The 23,162-nt window shown below is 36.7% G+C and overlaps 1 protein-coding gene and 1 pseudogene across 7 annotated transcripts in view; one reads left to right on the plus strand and one right to left on the minus strand.

Annotated features, from left to right (window-relative positions):
* Window positions 1-8,813: 8,813 nt before the first annotated feature.
* Window positions 8,814-9,459, minus strand: LOC143687355 (glutathione S-transferase A4 pseudogene; annotated as a pseudogene).
* Window positions 9,460-10,975: 1,516 nt separating this feature from the next.
* The window catches only part of EXOC4 (exocyst complex component 4), a 970,332-nt gene continuing 958,145 nt past the window's right edge, over window positions 10,976-23,162 (plus strand). For all 7 annotated transcript variants that reach the window (XM_077136146.1, XM_077136164.1, XM_077136156.1 and 4 more), the window contains exon 1: window positions 10,976-11,105. In XM_077136146.1, the coding sequence (XP_076992261.1) occupies window positions 11,020-11,105 (86 nt within the window). In that variant the 5' untranslated portion in view covers window positions 10,976-11,019. The remainder of the gene's footprint in view (window positions 11,106-23,162) is intronic.

Raw genomic sequence — 23,162 nt, forward strand, 5'->3', positions numbered from 1 at the left:
GGACCCTAGAAAAGTTAAGTTCTTTAATCCTCACTCAATACTGCTGACTGGGAGCTTTTTGATTGTTCCCATGGAGATGTGACCCACCCAATTGTGGGTGGTAACTTTTGATTAGATGGCTTCCTCATAGTTGTGTCTCCACTCACTGCAGGTGGATCTTGATTAGTTTACTTGAATCCTTTAAAAGAGGAAGCATTTTGGAGAGAGTTCCTTTTAGAGCCACTTAGAATGACGAGAGAGCCATAGTCACAGAGCCCACACAGCCAGAGACCTTTGTAAATGAAGAAGGAATATGCCCCCCAGAGGGGCTTCATGAAGCAAGAGGTCAGGAGAGGAAGATAGCAGACATTGCCATGTTCGCCACACACCTTTCCTGTTGAGAGAGAAATCCTGACTTCATCAGCCTTTCTTGAGTAACAATAACCACTTGTTGGTGCCTTAATTTGGACATTTTTTATAGACTTGTTTTAATTGGGACATGTTCTCAGTCTTAGAACTGTAAACTTGAGGCTTAATAAATTCCCCTTTTTAAAAAGCCATTCAGTTTCTGGTATATTGCGTTCTAGCAGCTAGCAAACTAGAACACCATGAGATTATGAAAACCTTGTGATTGACACTTCCTATATCCAGTGTATGGGCAGATGAATAAGAAAATAAAAACAAAAAAATAAATAAATAATGAAGGGGGATGGGATGTGGGATGTTTTGGATGGCCTTTTTTTATTTTTGAGAAATGAAAGTGTTCTAAAATTGATGGTGGTGATAAATGCACAACTATATGATGATATTGTGAGTCGTGAAATATTTTGAATGATTGCATGGTATGTTAATATACTTCAATGAAATAGCATAAAATGAACATACAAACAACCCCCCCTGGTATGATACCTGTGAAGATTGAGAGAAAGCTCAAATGAGAGGAAGGTGGTGTAACTGAGAAATTAGGATTCAACAAATGACTATGACTACTGACATTATATAGATATTCCTTTTTAGTGTCTATATTTTAGAATAGCCAGAAGGAAATGCCTGAAGTTGTTGAACTGTAATCTACTAGCCCTGATCTTTGCTAATGATTGTGTAACTATATTGCAAAAAAAATAAATAAATAAATAAAAAGTCATTGTGTTGGTATGGATCTACTTCTGAATGTTTTGGTCTGTTTCACTAATATACATATATCTGTTAGTACTACAATATCTTAGTTAACTTATCTCTATTGTAACTTAAAACTGTAGAGTGCAATACTAATGGTCAATAAGAGGGAGGGGTAAGGGGTATGGGACGTTTGGGCTTTTCTATTTTTCTTTTTATTTCTTTTTCTGGAGTAATGCAAATGTTCTAAAAATGATCATGGTGATGAATGCACTACTATGTGATGCTGCTTGAACCATTGATTATATACTTTGAATGGATTACATGGTGTGTGACTATATCTCAATAAAATTACTTAAAAAAAAGTTTCACTTGTAAAAAAGAAAAAACCCGGTGTATTTGGGGTGGTTGGGAAGTGCGATAAAATGGGGGAGTAACCAATGAGGAAGCTGGAAGGAGAATCTGGAGCTGTTTCTCTAGTAAATAGTTTGAAAAATACTGCTATGGGCAATGGAGTCCTTGAAGGTTTTTAAAGTAAGGGTAGGGCGGGCCACGGTTGCTTAGCGGGTAGAGTTCTCACCTGCATGCCGGAAACCTGGGTTCGATTCCCGATGCCTGCCCGTGCAAAAAGTAAATTAATTAATTAATTAATTGAAAAAATAAAATAAAGGTAAAATGATTCCATTCATGCTTTAGTATAACTCAGGAAGAAGGGTTGATTGGAATGAGGATGGCATAAGAGAATAGGGTATCAACTGGGAAGCTATAGCTGCTGATAGAGCTGCTGAGGACCAAGTGAATACAATGGCAGTGGGCATGTAGAGAAGGGAATGCATTGTACAAGTCAAATTGACAGAATTTGGTGATCAATTCAAAGATGATTCAAAGGAGCCTAACCTGGGTGTCTCAATAAATCTCAATGACTTCTGAGTCATTTACTGAAACAGGTAACACAGGAGGATGATGGGGATGGAATGGAATGGGAAAAGTGGGATCAGATTGAAGCATTGGCTAGAAATCTAGGTGGGAATGCCCAGGAGTTATTTGGCTACAAAAGGTACCTGGAACATTTTATCGATTCAATGTTTGTTGAATTGGATCTGGGAGAGAAGCAGGGGACATTTGCAAATATTTCTACCTCAGCTAACCCGCAATCAGGCTGTAGATTCCACACAGACAAAGGGCACTCACGATCAATGTGGTTGCCCTTTATTGTTGAAAAGACTATTTTTTTTATCAACCCCCTCCTAAAACGCTAAGAAACTCAAATGGACCGCTAAAATGAAACCAAAATTCCCTGTTTAGACAAAAAAACCGGTCTGAGCCAGGTACTGAGATTATGGGCAACAAAATTAACTGCTAAGAGGTATAGCCTATTGTGATCTACTTGGAAAACTTTCCTGATAAATGGAATAAATAGACTGTGTTCATATCTTAAATCAATCTTTTATTAACGTAAAATTCATTTAACTAAAGTAATTATAGAACTGATATAAAATTTAAAGCCCAAAAAGCAACAGCTTTTTTTCCCCCACAAAGAAAGTATCATTGACTTTTTCCTTCGGTTTATAGTCTATAGTCTGTGTTTTGACCTACTCGGCCATGCCTGAAAACATTTTTATAACTTAGTGGAGCTGACCCTTGGAAGCAGGCAATATTCATGGGGCAGGAATTAGCCCTTTTCACAGAGTATTGCCAACACAGTTGATATTATGAGATGCTCTTTTTTAAAATCCCCTGCATCCAGGTTGGGTGTCCTGCACCGAGGCTTGGGCATTGTTTATGAATCTATGGAAAATCATTCTGCTGCTGAGCCAGGCTTACACATTTCATTTATCCACAATAATAAGAATATCAATACCTTGGATTTATATAGAGCCTCTCATCCAAAGAGGTCAAAGCATTTTAATTTAATTGGATGTTCCCATGGCTATAAGAGCCTGTGGATATATTTACAAATGTAATAATAAGAAACAGTCTGCTCTGGTGTACAGTATAAAAGGCAATATAAAACAAGACCTGTATGTACATTGCTTCTCCCCCCTCACTGCACAAACACATCAAATGCTTGGTCATGGGGTTCAAGGTCCCATCTGAGCTAATCTCTACATATGTCTTCAACTAAGACACCATTTTTTCTCCATGAACTCTTTGTTCTAGCTAAATTATTCCCTTGAACATAGGATGTGAATGCATGCTTTCACTCAGCACCTTATTTGGTCTAGATGGTCAATCCTTCCTCTTCCAATGTTTTCTTTTTCTTTTTGATCCAGCTTAATTAAATCTCACCTATTTGATAAAGACTTCTATAGTCATCCTAGCCTTCACCAATAAATTCCCATTGAAAGACCTGGAGTATTTAGGCTCTTATTTTTTGGGCATTGAGTAGATGCTGTGGCTTATGGTAATTTCTAATTTTCTTTTGATTCTATGAATAGCATGTCAGCCCCTCTATAGAGAAGACTCTATAATGAATTGTTTAGGTATTCATAAATTTTAGTTGGATACAGGTAATCTGGGAAATTTAGGAGTCTGTGTTGAAGGCTGAAGGTTACAAATGGGCAGACCTACTAAGCCTCCTCTTGATTTTTTTGTTGTCTTGTCCAATGAAAGGTTGGAGTTAATTTAGAAGGTCACCTGGGTTAGAAGCAACATCAAAAGGCATGTCTGTTGGCATGCATGGGTGGTTCAGTGGTAGAATGCTTGCCTTCCATGCAGGAGACCCAGGTTCGATTCTCGGACTATGCACCCCCCCCAAAAAAGTAAAAGGTATGTCTGTCACCTGAAGATGAAAGATACTATTGGCAGGAATTTTCTGGAGTGGTGGATAAAAGAAGTGGCATAGAGAAACAAAACAATACATCTATTAATAAAGATTCAATTTGGGTGTTTTGATTCAATTATCACTGCATTTCTAGTTTGTGATAAAAGTAGGTCATCATTTTTTACTCTTGTCCAATTTTTCCTTTTAAGACAAGCACATTTTATTTCTGTTTATAAAAGGAACACCTATTCATAGATATTTGGAAAACTCAAAAGTTTAAAGAGAAAATGAAAAACTATGCCTTTTATTGTGACTTTATAATATTCACATAGATGTGTTTTAGACAAAATTGGCACCATTTTCTAGTAATAATAGTTACTACATGCTGATCATGCATATCTCACTTATTTCGATAACAATTGCGTTAGTTTGCAAGCGGCTGTAATGTGATACACTAGAACTGGAACAGCTTTTAAAAAACGGAATTTAATAAGTTACAAGTTTACAGATCTAAGCCTATAAAAATGTCAAAACTAAGGCATCCAGGTAAAGATATCTTAATTCAAGGAAGGCCAATAAGTCAGAAACACCTCTGCCAATGGATAGTCATGTGGCTGGCATCTGTGGGTCCCTGCTCCCGAGCTCCATTGCTTTCAGCCTCTATTCCTGTGGGGATTCCTCACTTTATTCCTTCTCCTGTGCTGGCTTTCATTTCTTTGCTTCCCTTGGCTCTCTCCAGGTTCTGGCTTAGTGAATATCTCATGGTGACATCAGCTGGGTGCCAAACATTTACAAGCAACCATGTCTCTCTTCTCAGCTCTGCACTGAAGTTTCTGTCATCGCTGTCATTTCTGACTCTCTCCAAATGTTTCCTCTTTTAAGGTATTCCAGTAAACTAATTAAAACCCACCTGGAAAGGGTGTAGTCACATATCCATCTAATGAAAGGCCACACCAACAATTGGGTGTGCCACATCTCCATAGACATAATCTGATCAAGTCCCCAACCTACAGTATTGAGTCAGGATTAAAAGAAACAGCTGCTCCCATAAAATTGAATCAGGATTAAAACATGGCTTTTCTGCGGTACATAATGGAAACATAATAGATTCAAACCAGCCCAACAACTCTCCAAGGTAAGTACAAGTGTCAGCTGCTTTACAGATATGGAAACAGCCAAAGAAATGTTAAAACTAAGATAACCCACTCTGTAAGTGGAGAGCTGGGATTGAATCTATGCAATCCTACTAAACAGTCTTCCTTCTTTTTTTTTTCTGTTGTGGTAAAATACCCCTAATATACAATTTATCATTTCAGTCATTTCAAAGTGTATAATTAAATGTCACATCCACAAAGTTGCACAACCATCACCCTATCTAGTCCCAGAAAATTTTTCATCACCCTAAAAGGTGATAAAATTTCCAATAAAAGTCATTCCTTATTTCTCCTTCTCTCTTAACCCTTGGCAAACAGTAATCTGCTCTCTGTCTCTATAAATTTGTCTATTCTGGTTATTTAATATAAAAGGAAACATGTTGTTCTAGTTTGCTAGCTGCCGGAATGCAATACACCAGAGACAGATTGGATTTTAATGAAAGGGGATTTATTTTGTTGGTTCTTCAGAGGAAAGGCAGCTAACTTTCCACTGAGGTTCTTTCTTACATGGAAGGCACAGGATGGTCTCTGCTGGTCTTCTCTCCAGGCCCCTGGGTTCCAACAACTTTCCCAGGGGTGACTTCTTTCTGCATCTCCAAAGGCCTGGGCTGAGCTGCGAGTACTGAGATGAGGAATGCCGAGCTGCTAGGCTGTGCTACATTGTGTTCTCTCATTTAAGCACCAGCCAATTAAGTCAAACGTCACTCATTGCAGCAGACACGCCTCATAGCTGAATGCAGATGTAATGAGCAACAGATGAGGTTCACGTACCATTGGCTTGTGTCCGCAGCAACAGAACTAGGTATGCTTACCTGGCCAAGTTGACAATTGAATCTAACTAACACACATGTAATAGTGGCTTTTGTGTCTAACTTCTTTCACTTGGCATAATGTTTTCAAGGTTCATTCATGTTGTTGCATGTATCAGAACTTCATTCCTTTTTATAGCTTAATAACTTTCCTTTTCATAAGTACATTTTGTTTATTCATTCTTCCATTGATGGACATTTAGGTTGTTTCTAACTTTTAACTATGTAAATAGTGCTGTTATGAACATTGTGTACAATTTTTTGTTTGAACACCTGTTTTCAGCTATTTTGACTATAAACCTCTGAGTGGCATTGTTGGGTCAAATGGCAATTCTAGGTTTAACTTATTAAGAAACCACCAAACTGTTTTCCACAGAAGCTGCACCATTTTACATTCCCATTGACAATGTACAAGGGTTCTTGTTTTTCCACATCCTTGTCAATACTTGTTATTTTCCATATTTTGAAATTCTAGCCATCCTAATGGGTATCTTATCAAGGTATTGATTGCATTTCCCTGTTGACTAGTGATGTTGAGCATCTTTTCATGTGCTGAACATGTTGTTGGTCATTTGTATATCTTCTTTGGAAAAATGCCTATTCAAGTCCTTTGTCCATTTTTAAATTAGGTTGCTTGCCCTTTGTTGTTGAGTGGCAAGAGTTCTTTATCTATTCTGGATACTAGACCCATATCAAATATTTCCCTCCATTTTGTGGGTTGTCTTTCCACTTTCTTGATAGTATTCTTTAATGAGCAAAAGTTTTAAATTTTGATGAATTCCAATTTATTTTTTTCTTTTGTTGCTTGTGCTGTTGGCCCATATCTAAGAAACCATTGTCAATCCCAAGGTCATAAAGATTTACCACTATTTTTTATTCTAAGAGATTCATAGTTTCAGGTCTTTGATTTATTTTGAGTTAAATTTTTATATATGAGTTAGTTCTTTTGCATGCAGATATTCAGTTTTTCTAGCCTCATTTTTAAAAGAGATTACTCGTTCTGCATTAAAGGTACTTGGCACACTTGTTAAAAATCAATTGACCGTATATGTATGGGTATGTTTCTGAATTCTCAGTTCTATCCTTTGATCTGTATAACTATCTTCATGAAAGGACCACATGGTCTTGATTACTGTCACTTTATAATAACTTTTGAAGTTGGGAAGTGTGAGTCCTTCAACTTCATTCTTCTTTTTTCAAGATTATTTTGGCTACAAGGTCCTCTTGCAAGTATAATGAATTTTAGGATTGGCTTTCCACTTCTGTAAAAAATGCCATTGGAATTTTGATAGGGATTACATTGACTCTGTAGATGAATATTGTTGCTTAACCATGAACATGATAACTGCTTCCATTAATTAGGACTTCTCTACTATTATTATTATTTTAGTAATCTTTTGTAATTTTCAGACTACAAGTCTTGCATTTCCTTGGTTAAATTTATTCTTAGGTCTTTATTATTTTGAATACTATTGTAAATGAAACTGTTGGCTTAATTTCCTTTTTGGGTCATTCATTGCTAGTATACAACTAAATTTTCTCTGTTGGTCTTGTGTCCTACAGCTTTGCTGAATTCTGTTTATTAAGTCTACATTCTTTTTTGGGGGGGTTCTTTAGTTATATATATATATATATATATATATATATATATATATATATATGATCACATGATCTATGAATAACATTGTTCTTCCTTTCCAATTTGGATGACTTTTCTTTTTCTTGCCTAATTGCTCTGGCCTAAGCTTCCAGTATAATGTTGAATATCTGCGGTGAAAATGGGCATCTTGTCTTGTTTCTGATCTTAGGTGGAAAGTTTTCAATGTTTCACTATTGATTATTTTGGTAGCTGTGGGTTTTTCCTAAATGGCCTTTATCATATAGAGGATGTTTCCTTCTATACCTAATTTGTTGAGTGTTTTTATCATGAAAGAGTGTTATGTCAAATGCTTTTCTGCATCAATGCAATAATCATGTGTTCCCCCCTCCCATTGTATGAATTCATTTTATAAAATACTTTTATTGCGGTAACATAAATAACATAAATAACATTTTAAAATATAGAATTTGGTGGTATCAATTACATTCACAATGTTGTGTAACCATCACCACCATCCATTTTCGAAACTTTTCAATCACCCCAAACAGAAATCTGTACCCATTAAGTAAAAGCTCCTGGTTTTCTTTCCCCCAACCTCCACTCTTGGCAACCTACTTTCTGCCTCTATGAATTTGCATATTCGAGTTATTTCATATAAGTGAGATCATTATAATATTTGTCCTTTTGTGTCTGGCTTATTTCACTCGACATTTGCTTTTATCCACTTCAGATGGTATTTGTTTCAGTTTGCTGAAGCTGCTGGCATGTAATATACCAGAAATGGATTAGCTATTTCAAAGGGGATTTATTAGGTTACACTCAGAGTTCTAAGGCCATGAAAATGTCCAAATTAAGGCATACAGAAAAAGATACATTAACTTGGAAGAAAGGCCACTGGCATCCAGGGTTCCTATATCACATCAGAAGGCACATGGCTGGCATCTGCTGGTCCTTCACTTCCCAGTTGCCTTGCTTTCCGCTTCTGTTTCCAGTGGCTTTATTTGTAAGCTTCTGTGGGTCCTTGCTTGCTTCTCTGGGGACAACTCTCTCAGTTCTCTGTGCCCTGCAGGTCCACTCAGTGTCTGGTGTGCTTCTCCCCCTCGCTCTCTGGGTCCTGAAGTCTCTCTCCAATATCTCTAGGCATTTCTTTTCTCTCTCTAACATCTCTGCACTCTCTTGGCTTTTACTGTCTTTTTATTTTCTCACAAAGGACTCCAATTAAGAGGAGTAGGTCCACCTTGCATTGGGTGGGTCATATCTCCATGGAAACAGCCTTGTCAAAAGGTCTAGCTCACAATAGGTCTGCACCCATACGAATGGATTAGAAGAACATGGCTTTTCCGGAATACATAAGTTTCACACCAGCACAGCATCAAAAGAGCTGCTGGTCATTAGAACAAAATATGCCTGGCAACTTCAACATGGTGGCTATTTGGGAAGCCTGCTCTGACTCCCAGGCTGCAGGAACTTCTTAATTGCAAGGCTGTTGCGATTCTTGTTTTAAATGCCTTCTGCAGAGGGAAGTCAGGAAGAACAGAAGCCCTGAGTTCTTCCACCATTAGAATAGCTTCTATCCGTACGTCTAGCCAGCTGAATGTGTTGCCAACAAGAAAATTCTCTCCATTGTCCTCACAGTCTTTTCAAAGATGGGGAAATAATGGAATTTAGCTTTTTCAAAATTAAAGCAAGGTTCTCCGCTTTTTCTTGAGGTGGTCTGAATCAAGTCACTGTGAACAGCATCTTTAGGTCTAGTGTGTCCTTAGCATACATAGATTCCCGCTGTCTCCTTCAGGTCCTTCCCATATAAGTTGTATGTTGCAGCAAAGTAGCTGGGTTTGGCTCTGGTTTGTGTTAGCCCCATTCTATCAATTTCAGCTGATGGCACTTGGCTTTGACCATTCTTCAACCACTTTTCACATTGTTTCCTTGTTTCAATAAATTATTCTTCAAACTCCACTTCAACTGCAGCCAGCAGCTGGAGAATCAACTCTACTCAGCCCCTGCCACAAAGTATTGGAGGTTGGGTTTGGCTGCCATGACTCCTGACTCAAATTTTATGTCTTTCAGGTGCTTTGTTTACTTACTTCATTTCTTTTCGTGGCTGAATAATATTCTGCTGTATGTTATACATTTTGTTTATCCATTCATTTGCTGATGGACATGTAGTTTGTTTTCACTTTTTCAGCCTGCTTTAAGTACCAGGCTTAACTATCTCTACATATGGAATTACTTAATTTCATAGTCTGAAGAATTCTTTTCTTCAAGAGCCCATTAAAATTATGATATCCAATGGCTGTATGTTATTTCGTCATATGAAGTTCAATAATTTATTTAATCCTTCTATGTCGTTCCATAATTTCCAATATTTTATATCTCTATTTATTTAGGGAAAAAGTGCCTAGAATTGGAAGTTTTGGGTCAAAGGCTCAACCCAAACTTGGTTGGTTTAAGCCAAACCCTTTTGGCTTAACACTTGTATGCTACTTGATATATATGCAAACTTTCCAAATGATTTTTAAAAATCAATGTGAATTTCTACAAGCCTATTTCCACTTACTGAAAATAGTTGATGTCTTCGGAGCTTGTTTCACAACACCAGGACCTCTGAGTCAACGTGCTCTCCTGAAGTTCTTTATTCTTTATCATTACTAAGCAGATCACCTCCCTTGATTCCTACTCAATATTTCTTCTTTTTGTTCCTTGTCTACCCATTCAATATACATGTTCTCTTCTTGGTTTTCCATTCATTTTGTCTTCTGGGCTATGATTTAGCCAATAGTGTATAGTGCAGGAGATATGAAAACTTAGTAAAAATATTAATAAAGAACTAAAGTGCATTTTACTACCTGTATTTTAAATAGCTTGGAAATAAAAGGAATCTGCAATCTAGGCAATTTTGCTTTTGAGTTATACTGTCTTTTCTTTTTCAATATTTAGTTGCATGATCCTGTCTCTATGTTCTTTTATCTGAAACTAGATAAAATGGAAAAAAATTGAACTCATAACAAATGTAGAACGGAACATTTAGTTTTAGGGAATAGACTGCTTAATTTCATAATTTACTGATTTTTTTTTTTTTTAACCAAACGTGTTTGAAGTAATTGCACTGAAACAAACTGCACATAGGCATCAAGCATCCTTGCCCCCCCCCCCCCCCCCCCCGCGCCCCCTTTCATTTAAATACCTCTCTCCCCTCACCCTATCTACACAACCACATACACATTTTGGAACGGCCAGATAAATTTGATTAATTGAAACCTAAAAACAAGTAAACTGGAAAAAAATTGAGCTCGCAATAACTAAAAAGAAGACATTCATTACGAGACTTGACAAACTTGCCATTGGTTTAATTTTCCTGCCCTCCCAGAAAACGTGGCAGGAAAACTACAACTCCCAGAGTACTTAGAGAGGCCACGCGCGTCGCGGCATCGTATCTTGCGGCCTCAGTCCTGCCTCCTCGGTCCAGCGATTGGGTCCTCCAGTTCCGGGCCTGGAGGATTCTCTCATCTGATTGGTAGATACTCCGGGAGGTCATACTCTGGGTTTACGGATGCTTTGGTGCCTTCCAGTCCGCCCGTTCTCCCTCCCCGAACCAAGATGGCGGCGGAAGCAGCTGGTGGGAAATACAGAAGCACTGTCAGCAAAAGCAAAGACCCCTCGGGGCTGCTCATCTCTGTGATCAGGTGAGGGAGGCAGGAGCAGGGGATGGGGGCAGGGGCTCGACTTTGGCTTCGGAAGGGAGAAGGGTTATTTGGGTTACACTCTGCCGACCCTCCCCTTTTCTCCCTGCCTCCCTCCAAGCCGCTCCCAAGGGCTCCAGCACTTCCCCCTTTTACTCTGGGATTGGGCTAGAGCGATAAGTCCCGCCTTTTAGCCTTTTTCTAGGGTGGAGCCTTGGTCAGGGTCCCTGGGCCCTAAAAGCATGCTGTATGGGGCTTGCAAGAGACGGACAGGTCAAGATATGTTCATTCTTCCAGTGTTTATGTATTGATTGTCTGTAGCAGCTCTCAGTGAGGAAGGCTCCTTACTTCCTGGATTTCTGGTTAAAAGACCTAAAGTCCAGAGAGACCTGTGGGTGTTCTCACCCACCTTTTGAACACCTTCAACCACTTTTAAGTAGTTACATCTGCAAATATAAGGACCTGCAGTCAGCTGGTTTCCTCCAGGCTCTAGGTTTGAAGGCATACATCTGTTTTCAGTTTTTATTCTGCCTTTTCTTGTCCTTCTAAATGGGTCTGTTTCTTAAATAAACAAAACAAAAATGAATTTCAAGTTACCCTCTATGCATTTTATTTTCCCAGATTATATATGATGAGAGTGGGAGTGGTGGATCTTTTGGGGTCTATTGTGAAATACATCAATAAATTGGAGTTCGGGGGGGGCGGTTTTCAGGCACCATTAAGGATGACACAGGGAGTGTTTCCAAAAGCAACTTGAATAAAATGTATTATGACACGTTTTTCAATGTTGTTATTTGAATTTCAACTCAGGTGTTTTTCATTAAATAAAGCAACCCCACTTTTTACCCCCTCTTACCTATGTTGGTTGAGTTCTTGACTGGTTGTTCAAGATACCCGATCTTTTTAAAACCCAGGGTTCAACAAGTACCTGGGTAGCCAGTAAGCACTTGATAAATGAATCAATGAGAGAACAAATCAAAAGTTTAAAACAGCCTACCATCTTATGGATTGATAAAAACCAATCTCATGGGTCTCATTCAGGGGATTCTAGTTTATGATTGTGACATATTAAATCATTACTGTCACTTTTCTCTTTAGAATTTCTCTCTGGAAATACCATACGTGGTGGTCCTTACAGAAAAAAAATGCTACTTTGGATCAGACACCTATAGGCCAGCATTTTTGGTGTGACAGTACAGAACTAGTGCAGATGCGTCTCATAATACTAGAACTCCAACTAGAATATTTGTAGCTTCCCATCTTAATCCCCTGTGAGCTGTAATACATAAATCTATTTGGTTCCTTTTAAACTTGTTTGTTTATTTGCCTTATAGTCAATACTCGTTTAAACAATACGTATTTAGCGCCACTTTGCAGTTTGATACCTGGCATATATGTGCTCAGTAAATATTTGTTAAATGAGTGAATTTTGCAAAGATGAATCTGATGTGGATGCTCCCTTATGAAAAGAAAACTTTAATTGGAGGATAAAATATGTAAATAAAAACTATGCTATAAGGGTAGAAAAGAGAGATGATATGTGATAGGAACCCAGGGAGGACTGGTTACTTTCAGTGGAAGTGGAATGGGGATCAGGGATTGGTAGCACTTTACCATCTCAGCCATGTGTTTTTTATTTTTAGGCTTTACCCATTTATTTTATACTATGTTCTGGTTTTCTTCAATGCCAGTTAAATTTACAGCAAATGTTCTATATTTGAACATTTTCAGTATTTGAACGTGGTTGATTTTCAGTGTTTGAACATTTTCAGTTTTTGGAAGTGGTTGACTGATCCTTTGTGTTTTCTAAGGGGAGTCTCCTACTGCCCGAACGGTGTGAATGATGATTTTGTGATTATCTGTTTCTTTTGAACATCTATATTACCTTTACTTTATCACCATGATTTAGGCCTAAATTTTTTTTTTTACCTTGATTTCTATTGTATATTATTCATTTTCATTTTTCTTCCTTATCCTTTACCTCCTTGGATCTCTTGAACAAAACATCTTTTTTTTTTTTTTTGCATGGGCAGGCACCAGGAACCGAACCCGGGTCTCCGGCATGGCCGGCGAGAACTCTGCCACTGTGCCACCATTGCCCACAAAACATCTTTTATTATTATGTTTGTTACAAGAGCATGGTAGAAGAGAGTACCCAGACCGAGTATCTCTGACACGTTTAGTAAGGATTGGGGTTCATGGTTACACATCACCTTGTTTCAAACTGAATGTTGTTGGTACTGAAGGGTTGACGTTTGTAGTTCAGCATTTCTTTGAGATACGGGAAAGTTTGGGCGTTGAAGTGAGAGTGTTGCTAACTCTCTCTTCTTGATCTTTCTTTCTTCATATGCTTTTGATGCTATCCTGTGCTTTAAATTTCACAGGCAGTGATAGTTAATGAAAGGAGGGTGGCAGGATTTACTTTGGTGTTGGGGGGGTGGGTGGTCCTGCAGGGAGAAATAGAATAGGGAATGTACTTTTCTTGTTAGTAAATTGTACTATAGCTGTGAAGTTGCTACTTTGCAGTTTGTTCTCTTTGTGCTATCCTTGCAACATTGTATTTATTAGTCTTAATTCCTCTTATGAAATTTATCTTACCTCCTCCTACCATTAACCTTTTTCAGATTCTCCCTCAAAGACTGTAGCTTTCCTTGTTGCTTTGGCAACAAACCTTAGAAAGGAAAACCCCATTTTAGGCTTATGTTTATAAAATCTCAGTATTCTGGAAGATGTACCTGGTTTGTGCCAGTTCCTTTCCTGTTTCCATGAAATTATGATTTTGTTAAAAAATATATTTCTTGCTAAAAGTGTACTGTCCTTTGAAAGGCTTGATCAGTTTAGCTTCATTTTTTTTATGTTACTGAGCAGTTGCATTTTTCTTTTTTGAATAGTGAATGTTACAAATCTTCCTTCAAATCTCTTCTCAGATATGTAAAAGGTATTGTTGTTTCTATGCTGCAATAACATTATATATATTAAAATTTATAGTAGTAATGTATTTAGAAGACAAAATTTCCCATTTTAACCCCTTATATGTGTACAATTCAGTGATATGAGTTACACCCACAATATTGTACCACCGCCACCACCATCTATTGCCAAAATTTTTTCGTTATTCAAAACAGAAATTCTTTACTTAATAAGCAATAACTCCATATTTCTCCCCTTTCCCTAGCCTCTGGTAATATCTGATCTACTTTCTGCCCCTATGAATTTATTTTATTTTCAGTATTTCTTATAAGTGAAATCATAAACATTTGACCTTGTGTGTCTGGTTTATTTTACTCAACATGGTGTCTTATACCACACATCAAAATTTTTTTGTTCCTTTTTATTGTTGAATAATATTCCATTGTATTTATATACCACATTTTGTTTATCCATTCGTCTGTTAATGGACACTTGAGTTGCTTTCACCTTTTGGCTATTGAGAAAAATAACTGCTTGGATCAAAGATTTAACTTAAGGACAGAATAGGTGTAGAAGTAGGGGATATCCAAATCTCATCACTATTTCTAGTTATGGGACTAGATAGTTAAATAATGACTGTATTTTTTTGGTGTGGTCTTATGTCCCTTGATAGCATTAAAAGTCAAAATAAAATGAAGCGTAGTATAGTTGTAATGAAAGTATTATATTTTGGTAGCTGGACATTAAGTACCTTGAGACTTATTAAAGACATTTTTAAAATCTTAAAAAAAAATACTGAATAAAATTTTGTAAGGACAATTGAATATTTCAAGGGCTGATTCCCAGGGCTTTGCAGAAGAGATCCATCCTAGGGCTGTGAGGTAGTTCTGATGAGGAGCGGTGGACATAACCAGCAGAAAATACTTTGGATTTAGTCTCATGCCAGAGAATCCCTAGGCTGGCAGAGGCTGCTGCTAGTAGATAGAGTTTTTGATTTTAAGTCTTTCCTCTGGCTCCTTAAAATGGGATTAATAGGGTGGACAGAGTCCAGATTACGTGCTGATATACAATTTAAACAGTTTTTCACACACAAACACACACACCATTTTCTTGCTTTTCATCTTTTCCCTTCTAACCTTTTGGTCTGAAGTTGGTAGAGGCAGTGTGTCTATATGGGAAATAAGCAAGATGACATTTTGGAGATGCTATTTTATGTTTGTGAGTTCTTGTCACAGTTTTAATTGGGAAATGTGTCCATTGCTTACTCTTAGGTGGTGTTCCTTCCAATTAAATGTCTCTCTTTTCTTGATAAGCTGGTCTCTAATAGCTTGTTTAATTGGGAAGACGAGCTTTGGTTGTGACTTGAGGAGGAGACTTTATTGAAACCTTGTAACAGAGCTTTTGTAGGTAGACTCTGGTTACAGATGTCAAGGTAGTTTGAAAACAGCTGAAGGCTTGTGGTATTTTTTATTTTCCTAAAAAAAAAAAGTCACCTTTTATGTCTTCACAGAATTTGGAATTTCAAAAACGTAGAGTAGACACCTGTTAAATTCTCTACCTCCTCAGAGTATTTTGGTCAGCCGAGTATTTAATTCAAAGTCAGCTTTGTTGAAGGGGTCTAGGCTTTAATCAGGTCTTTGAACAAACAGCTTTGAGGTTCATGACACAGTTTGTGGCAATGAAGGAATGTGGGCACTGTTCTGAGCAGAGTCTCAGAAGTTGTGTTCGGTGTTCTGTCTAGCAACACCTCCTCTCTTCGTTTGAGCCTGTCGGTGATAGTTTTTAGTTTTTCTAGCCCTCTTTGTACCCTGTGAGTGTTGGCATTAGTGATATCACACTGTTTGAACGTTACTGATAGGATACCTGGAAACTAAACACTTCACTAACTTTCAGGACTAAAGGACGTCCGACAGTATATGTGGACTTAAGGGGTAAAAAAATTCTCATTTTCTGGCTGAACATGTAGAATTAATATCCTGTGAACTTACATCTTGGTTTCTAACTTCAAGTATAATTTTTTATTTTGGAATTTCTTAAGTACTTTGAGGCATATAGTTTGAATATGCCTCATCATCATATGATATGATCAGGGTTTTTTTTCAGACCATTACTTATAGGTGGATGTAGATAAATATTTGATGGGGAGATGCAGTCTGTGGTGTGGTATAGTTAGTAGAAAGTTAACTGTATTAGCTATGTGACCTTGGGGAAGTTTCTTAAAACTAACTAGGTTTCTCAAATAAAATGGGACAATCAGACGACCTCTTGGTGCATAGAAGGCACTCAAATGTTCATTCCCTCCCTTTCCAGGATCTACAGTTTCTCTGATTGCAGACTTAATTTTAATCATTGAACCAGATTACAATGAGAATATAATGTCAGTTTTTCACCAGAAATATCCTTACCAGGTTTATTGAAATAATTGATTAGATTGTTCTTGCTATAAATAGGAAATCTTGTGCAGTTGAATTAAGATGGCAATTATTTGATAATTGGAGAGTCATAGCTAAGAAAGCTAGATTTAAATATATGTATGCTTATATAAAACAAAGTATAAATGCAAAATATAAAAATATTTATTAGACTAAAAGAGAAGACTACAAAAGCAAACCATAGGACTTCTGAATTCTAAATTTCTAGAATTAAATATATACTTAGATAATTGAAACAATTAAAAGCTATACAATTTTTAAAAGGTGAGATATTTTTCTCCATGCCCATCTCTTTACCTGATTAACCCTTGTTATCATTTAAAACATTATGTGTACATGGTTTTCTAAAATTATACAAATAATATTTAAAAATACTGACTTTTACAGAATTCAAGCAATTTGAAAAGTACCAAATTAAAAACAAAAGTGATTGTCTTTCTCCCTAGCTATCTCCCTCCTGACACAAACTGCTGTTAAATGCCCTTTGCTTCCTTGAGGAAAACAGAAGGAAGGCTATATTTGAATTGAAGAAAGGGTATATATGTGTGTATTATTTAAATAAAAGAATATGTGTTCTTTAATTATTAATATATAATATTCTTTAAGAATTTATATTTACTGAAAGAATGCACATATATGTACCTTATTTCCTGTAGTACTTTAAGAGCTTTTCAAAAATGCCTTGAAATTATTGTATATCTGTTTATATATTTCTTTACTTTTTTCAATACATATTTAAATTTTTTTTCTCATTTTATTTATTTAATGCTTGTGGGAGTATAATTTTGGCCTGAAGTCAGTCTGTGCTTGCATTTTTCAGTTCCAGTACCAAGCTGGCACCCTGTTGTTTTATACTCTGCTGTTTATCACATCTTTTATCATCTGCTCTCAAGCCATGATATGAGTTGTGACCTTGGTTCCTACTGTGGCCAGTCCTTTATGTGCTTGGATTTAATATGGATTAACATGGGAACTCATCATTTAACAGGCGGTAATAAGGGACAAATTCATGGGCTATATTTGACACTGCTGATATGAAAAGAAAAGCATCTCAGGATTCTTGAGAACCTTTTCTGACTTTTATTTAGTTTTTTAAAAATGTTTATAAAGCCCTTGCAAAAAAGAAAGTGGGTCATTATTCAAAAGGTGTTTTTCCACTTACAACTTGGTGCCTATCATTGTGCTAACCGTTTGGGAAACATTATCTTGCTACTCAAAATACGATTCAAGAGCTTTATTAAAAGTACAGAAGAAGTGCAAGACTGAAGTAAGTATGTAAGTGCACTTCCTGATCTGAAGCTGTAGTTTAATGAGAATCCCAGGTGATTCAAATGCCCCTTAAAGTTGAGTAGACTTTAGAGCATAGTTTAGTTGAGAAATATGACATGAACCAATTAGAAGTGTTCAGTTATTTTTGGCTGTGATAATGTTTTTATGGCTGTGTTAAAATAAAAGAGAGGGCGGGCCACGGTGGCTCAGCAGGCAAGAATGCTTTCCTGCCATGCCAGAAGACCCGGGTTCGATTCCCGGTGCCTGCCCACGTAAAAAAAAATAAAATAAAATAAAAGAGAGTCTTGAGATACATGTTGAAATATATATCAATAAAATGTTATAATGTCTGGGATTTGGTTCAAAATTATGGGAAGGGGGTTGGAGTCAGTAGGGGTACAAATAATACAAAATTGAAGTATGTATGTGTTGTGGAGGGACACAGTCTATATTACCTGTAGATTAATACATTTCAGAAATGCTACATACATTCTTCATGTCCTGTCCTGTTCCCTTCCTGATACCCCCACTTCCACCCCCAGGCACTTTGCGCATTTACGTATTAAAGTCTTAGGATGTCCTGACATTAAGAAACCTGCTTCAGTTTGTGTAACCCAGAGTTTCCACAGTTTGTTTGACCACATTAACACCTATTAAGATCTTGTACAGTATCATTTCTTAAGAACTCACCAGAAACTTAATTAGAATATAGTATACGCCTTTGAAATTATTAACTTCTGTAATGTGTTATAGAAACAGAAAATGCTTGACTGAAGTTGAGAAATAAGGATCACTGTGGACGATGCTTTAAGGAGAATGTGGGGCTTGAGTTGTAAATGTGAAAAGAGGTAGAGTTTGGGTAAGAGTTGAGGGGTGGGGGCAGATTTTAATTGGACTTTGTCAACCCTGGATTCAGTTTTATTCTTCAGTGGGGGTGATTTTATTTATTTTTAGATAATGGCCTTCTTTGTTGGCTAAAAATTTATACCTTGTGAACCTAAGTTAAACCATGATTATAGCTAATAGTACAATTATAAAAATGAGCTATCATCAGTTCCATATCAGTGGAAGTTTTAATAATAGGGTGGTATAGGGAATCCTGTGTTGTATGCATGAATGTTCTGTAAACCCACAATTTCTAATGAAGGAAAAAAATGTACGACTTATGGTCCCCAGAAGTGTTCTGTATTCATGAGTTAATTGAAATACTGAAAAACTGCATGTGTTAGGTGTTGTAATTGGCTCTAAGTGCTGTCTGAAGCAAGACACCAATGATTTTTCAATGGACGTTAAAACAAAGTGTTTACTGTCACTTGATATTAAATGAATCACTTTGTACTGAATTAAAGGATGTTGTTTTAATGCATCAGAATACTTTTTCAGAGGGACTTGTCATCTTGAATTGCTATCATTTGGATGGGATTATCTTGTGTTTTGTGGGATCTAATAAGACACGATTAAGAAACAAGCAATCACAATGTATAATTGAATATAATAAAATCTGACTTAAAAGGGTGATGTAGATTTGATTATGGTTTGCGTGCAACCATATCCTGTGTGACTACAATGTGATACACATTTCGAACATTTCTTTAATGTGCAGTTCTTTACACAAAGTTAAAATTATGGTGAAGGTCTTTTATTTTGTGATTTGTTGGAGACATTTATAGACTATTCATCATATACAAAGTGTTTTGCATAGTATAATAGGCTTGGAAGACCTATTTCTCATCTTGTTTAGTTAGGGATTATATTCTTAGACATCGATTTTCTTTTTCTTCAGTTTGTACTTTTACTCAACTTGTACTTAAAACTGTCTTTAGTTCCCTGCAGACATAATAGGACTATGTTGCTGACAGGCATTTCTGAGATTGGCTGTTAGGGGTTTTAAAGGAAAAGAAAATTTGACTCTCACACTTTGAAATAAGGGCTAAATAGGTTTAATAATATAACATTATGTCTTCTGGTTAAAAGCAGCTTGAGAAAGAAAATAGGACTCATGTTTTAAAGATTCATATCAGCTTTCTCCTTGTGTTAGGAACAATAAAGAGAGAAGGAATATTATGTTTTTGAAAGATCAGTAAGGTGATAGTTAATTTTTCCTTATTTGGGTGAGGTGAGATTTTGAAACTACTTAATCTTTAGCATTTGTTGAAGGTTTAAAAATGCTCAGTTTATGCTTTATGATAATATGTGTTAGAATATTTAATAAACATATAAAGAAAACTCCTTGTCTAGTTCCCTTTCAATTATATTGTTTTAAAAATTTGTTGGAATTCTCCTAACAGAAGAGAAGGTAGCACTGATTGAAAGGTCCTGATCCTTGATGAATAAAATGTTAAGGGACTTTATGACATCCAGTTTGAATCCTTTACAGAATAGAAGTCACTGGAGACATTTGATTCTTATTGTAGATTGTGCTTCATTGTGCTTCTTGGTAAATGATTCTGGGTATGTAAGCCTTGCTGTAATTAGTTTTTCTGAGTTGCTTGAAGGGATTTCCATTAATTGTTTTGTTAATCTTTATTATTCCTGGAGGAGAGGTCACTGGATGCCAACCAGAAATGCCCTTAGTAGAAAATTAAGCCTGTTATTTTCAGAAAGCATGACAATGCTAATTGTTCTGCAGGTGTCCCCCCAAATCGTGGTTTTATTATATTAAATGCTTCTAATAGCAGGTTAATTAGTTTAGCTATTTGGGGGTGTATTATTAGGCAGCTAATAACGTGGATTTGTCAAGATTCTCTGTTGCTTATGGCTGAGGAATGTTGCTGGAACCATCTGCCTTGAGAATTGACCCAACCAAAATAATATTGCCTGGCTTTATAGGATACTACTCTGGAAACTCTTATTCCTTGGTTAAAATACACCAAACCTGTATCCAGAAAGATAGTCTAGTATCACCTACGGTAGTCTTGAGGCCCAGGTGAGAGCCCTGGTCCGGCTCTTAAGTTTTCGCAGTTGGTTCTCAACCTTATTACATGAGTTTCTGGCTTATACTATTTAATAATCTGTTCTCACCTTCTAATACCAAATACTTTGTACTGTAAACTCTCTTCAGAGAACTGCCAGCTGGTCAGATTGAACTGTTAAAAACCTTGCTTAGAGGAGAAAATTTATGAAGCATAGCTTCATCAATTTAGTCCTATAAGTTTCCTATATTCTATTCTTGGATTAAACTGGATATGAAGTTGGAAAGCTTCATACTTAGATTGTATTCAGAGTCTTTCAAAATCTCCAGGTCTGGGTTCTGTTTTAATGTTTAAATGATCCTGTTGAATTCATTTATTTCTCAAGATCCTGTAAGAAACGGCCTTGTAAAATTTATTACTTCACCTGCTATGAGAAGATTTTTGGGGACATTGTTTACTATATTGTTTTAAGTGAAAGATTTCTTTTCAAATTTAGGGCTATTTGAAAGTTTGTTTCCTCAGAGGAACTGGAATCTTATCTTTTTGTTAGTGAGAATTATAAAGCTGGCTATGTTTCCTTGTTTACATTGGTTGCTAGGAATCTCAGAGTTAAATTTGAAGCTTATTTCATATAATCTATTCTTCCACTTTCCCCAATGACCTGCATATTTGTGTTTTACTTTTATATGGCATTGTTCTGACCTGCATCTCTAAGACCTGACTTCTCATTCGTATTTTACTTTTTTATTGTCTATATTCTTGTATGTATGTCTGAGGTCTTTTGGGGAAGAAATGAGGTATAATTAAAATGAAATTTGAATGTAAATATCATTGATCAGAAAATTATAATTCTTTTCCCCCCCACCATTAAATGCTGGGTTGAGAAGAAATAGAGTTAAAATTGCAGTGGGTTAGATATCATGGAAGACCTTCTTGGGAAGCACTGGAATTTGTTAGTAGCCACAGTGATCCTTTTAAAGCAGTAACAGAGCTCTCGTTCTTCAATGATGCTCTGCTGGTATCACAGAACAAGCCCTCAAATACCTGTTTTAATTCTCTGTTTCTCTTTAACCTGTCTTCTATCACTCTCACCCTTATTCACTCCTCTGAAATCACATTGGCCTCCTTGCGATTCCATGTTCCTTGAACATGGCAAACATGCTTCCACTTAAGGGCCTCTGTGTCTCCTTTTTACTCTGGAATAATTTTCTCCAAGGTAATGACTTTTCTCTCTCCTCTACTTCCTATAAAGCTCTACAAGTGTCTTCTTTATCAGGGAGGCTTTCCCTGGCTTCCCTACTTCTATATGGAAAATAGTACCCATCCCCTATCCTGCTTTATTTTCTTCTGTAGCTATTATTCACATCTCCCCCAAGATACACATGTTATATGCTTGACTATTCGTTTTATTGCCTGTTCCCCCTACTATAATGTAAGCCTCTTGAGGAAGGGATTGGTTTTGTTCACTGCTGATTCTCTAGTCACTTAGAGCTCTGCCAGGTATGGAACGGGTGTTTAATAAATATTTGTTGAATGAATAAATGAATTATGGTCATTGTAGCTATTGTTTCTTCTTTCATAGAGCTTTTTTTTTTTTTAATATTTTTATTGTAAAGCCTTAACAAACAAGCATACAAACATTCTGGACATACAAATATTCTGTACGTGGTGGACAGTCAGTGGCTCACAATATCATCACATAATTGTGTATTCATCACTATGATCATTTTTTTGAACATTTTTATCACTCCAGAAAAAGAAATAAAAAAGAAAAAATTCATACGTCACATACTTTTCATTGACTACCAGTATTTCAATCTACTCAGTTTATTTTAACCTTTGTTCCCCTATTATTTGTTTTTTTATCCATATTTTCTAACTCCTCTGTCCATACCCTAGATAAAAGGAACATTGGACATAAGGTTTTCACAATCACACAGTCACATTGTAAAAGCTAAATCATTATACAATCATCTTCAAGAAACATTGGCACTGGAACACAAGGTATTTCTCTCTAACCTCTCCAATAGTTTAGAGGGAAACTATTGGCCATTTTTAATTTTAAAAGGGGATATCTATATAATGTGTAAGAATAGCCTTCAGGATAACCTCTTGACTCTGTTTGAAATCTCTCAGCCAAGACACTTTATTTTGTCTCATTTCTCACTTCCCCTTTTGGTTGAGAAGGTTTACTCAGTCCATTGATGCCAGGTCCTGGCTCATCCCAGGATTTCTTTCCAGTGTTGCCAGGGAGATTTACACCCCTGGGCGTCAAGTCCCGCGTAGGGGTGGAGGGCAGTGAGTTCACCTGCTGAGTTGGCTTAGAGAGGCCACACCTGAGCAACAAAAGAGGCTGTCTGGGGGTGACTCTTAGGTTTAATTTTAAGTAGGCTTGGCCTGTCCTTTGCAGGGATAAGTTTCATAGGGGTGAACCCCAAGATTGAGGACTTGACCTATTGATTTGGTTGTCCTCACTGCTTGGAAGAATATCAGAACTTCTCCAAATCGGGAAGTTGAATATTTCCCTCTTTCTTTCC

Source organism: Tamandua tetradactyla, chromosome 1 (genome assembly GCF_023851605.1).
Source record: "Tamandua tetradactyla isolate mTamTet1 chromosome 1, mTamTet1.pri, whole genome shotgun sequence".
Classification (NCBI taxonomy): Eukaryota; Metazoa; Chordata; class Mammalia; order Pilosa; family Myrmecophagidae; genus Tamandua; species Tamandua tetradactyla.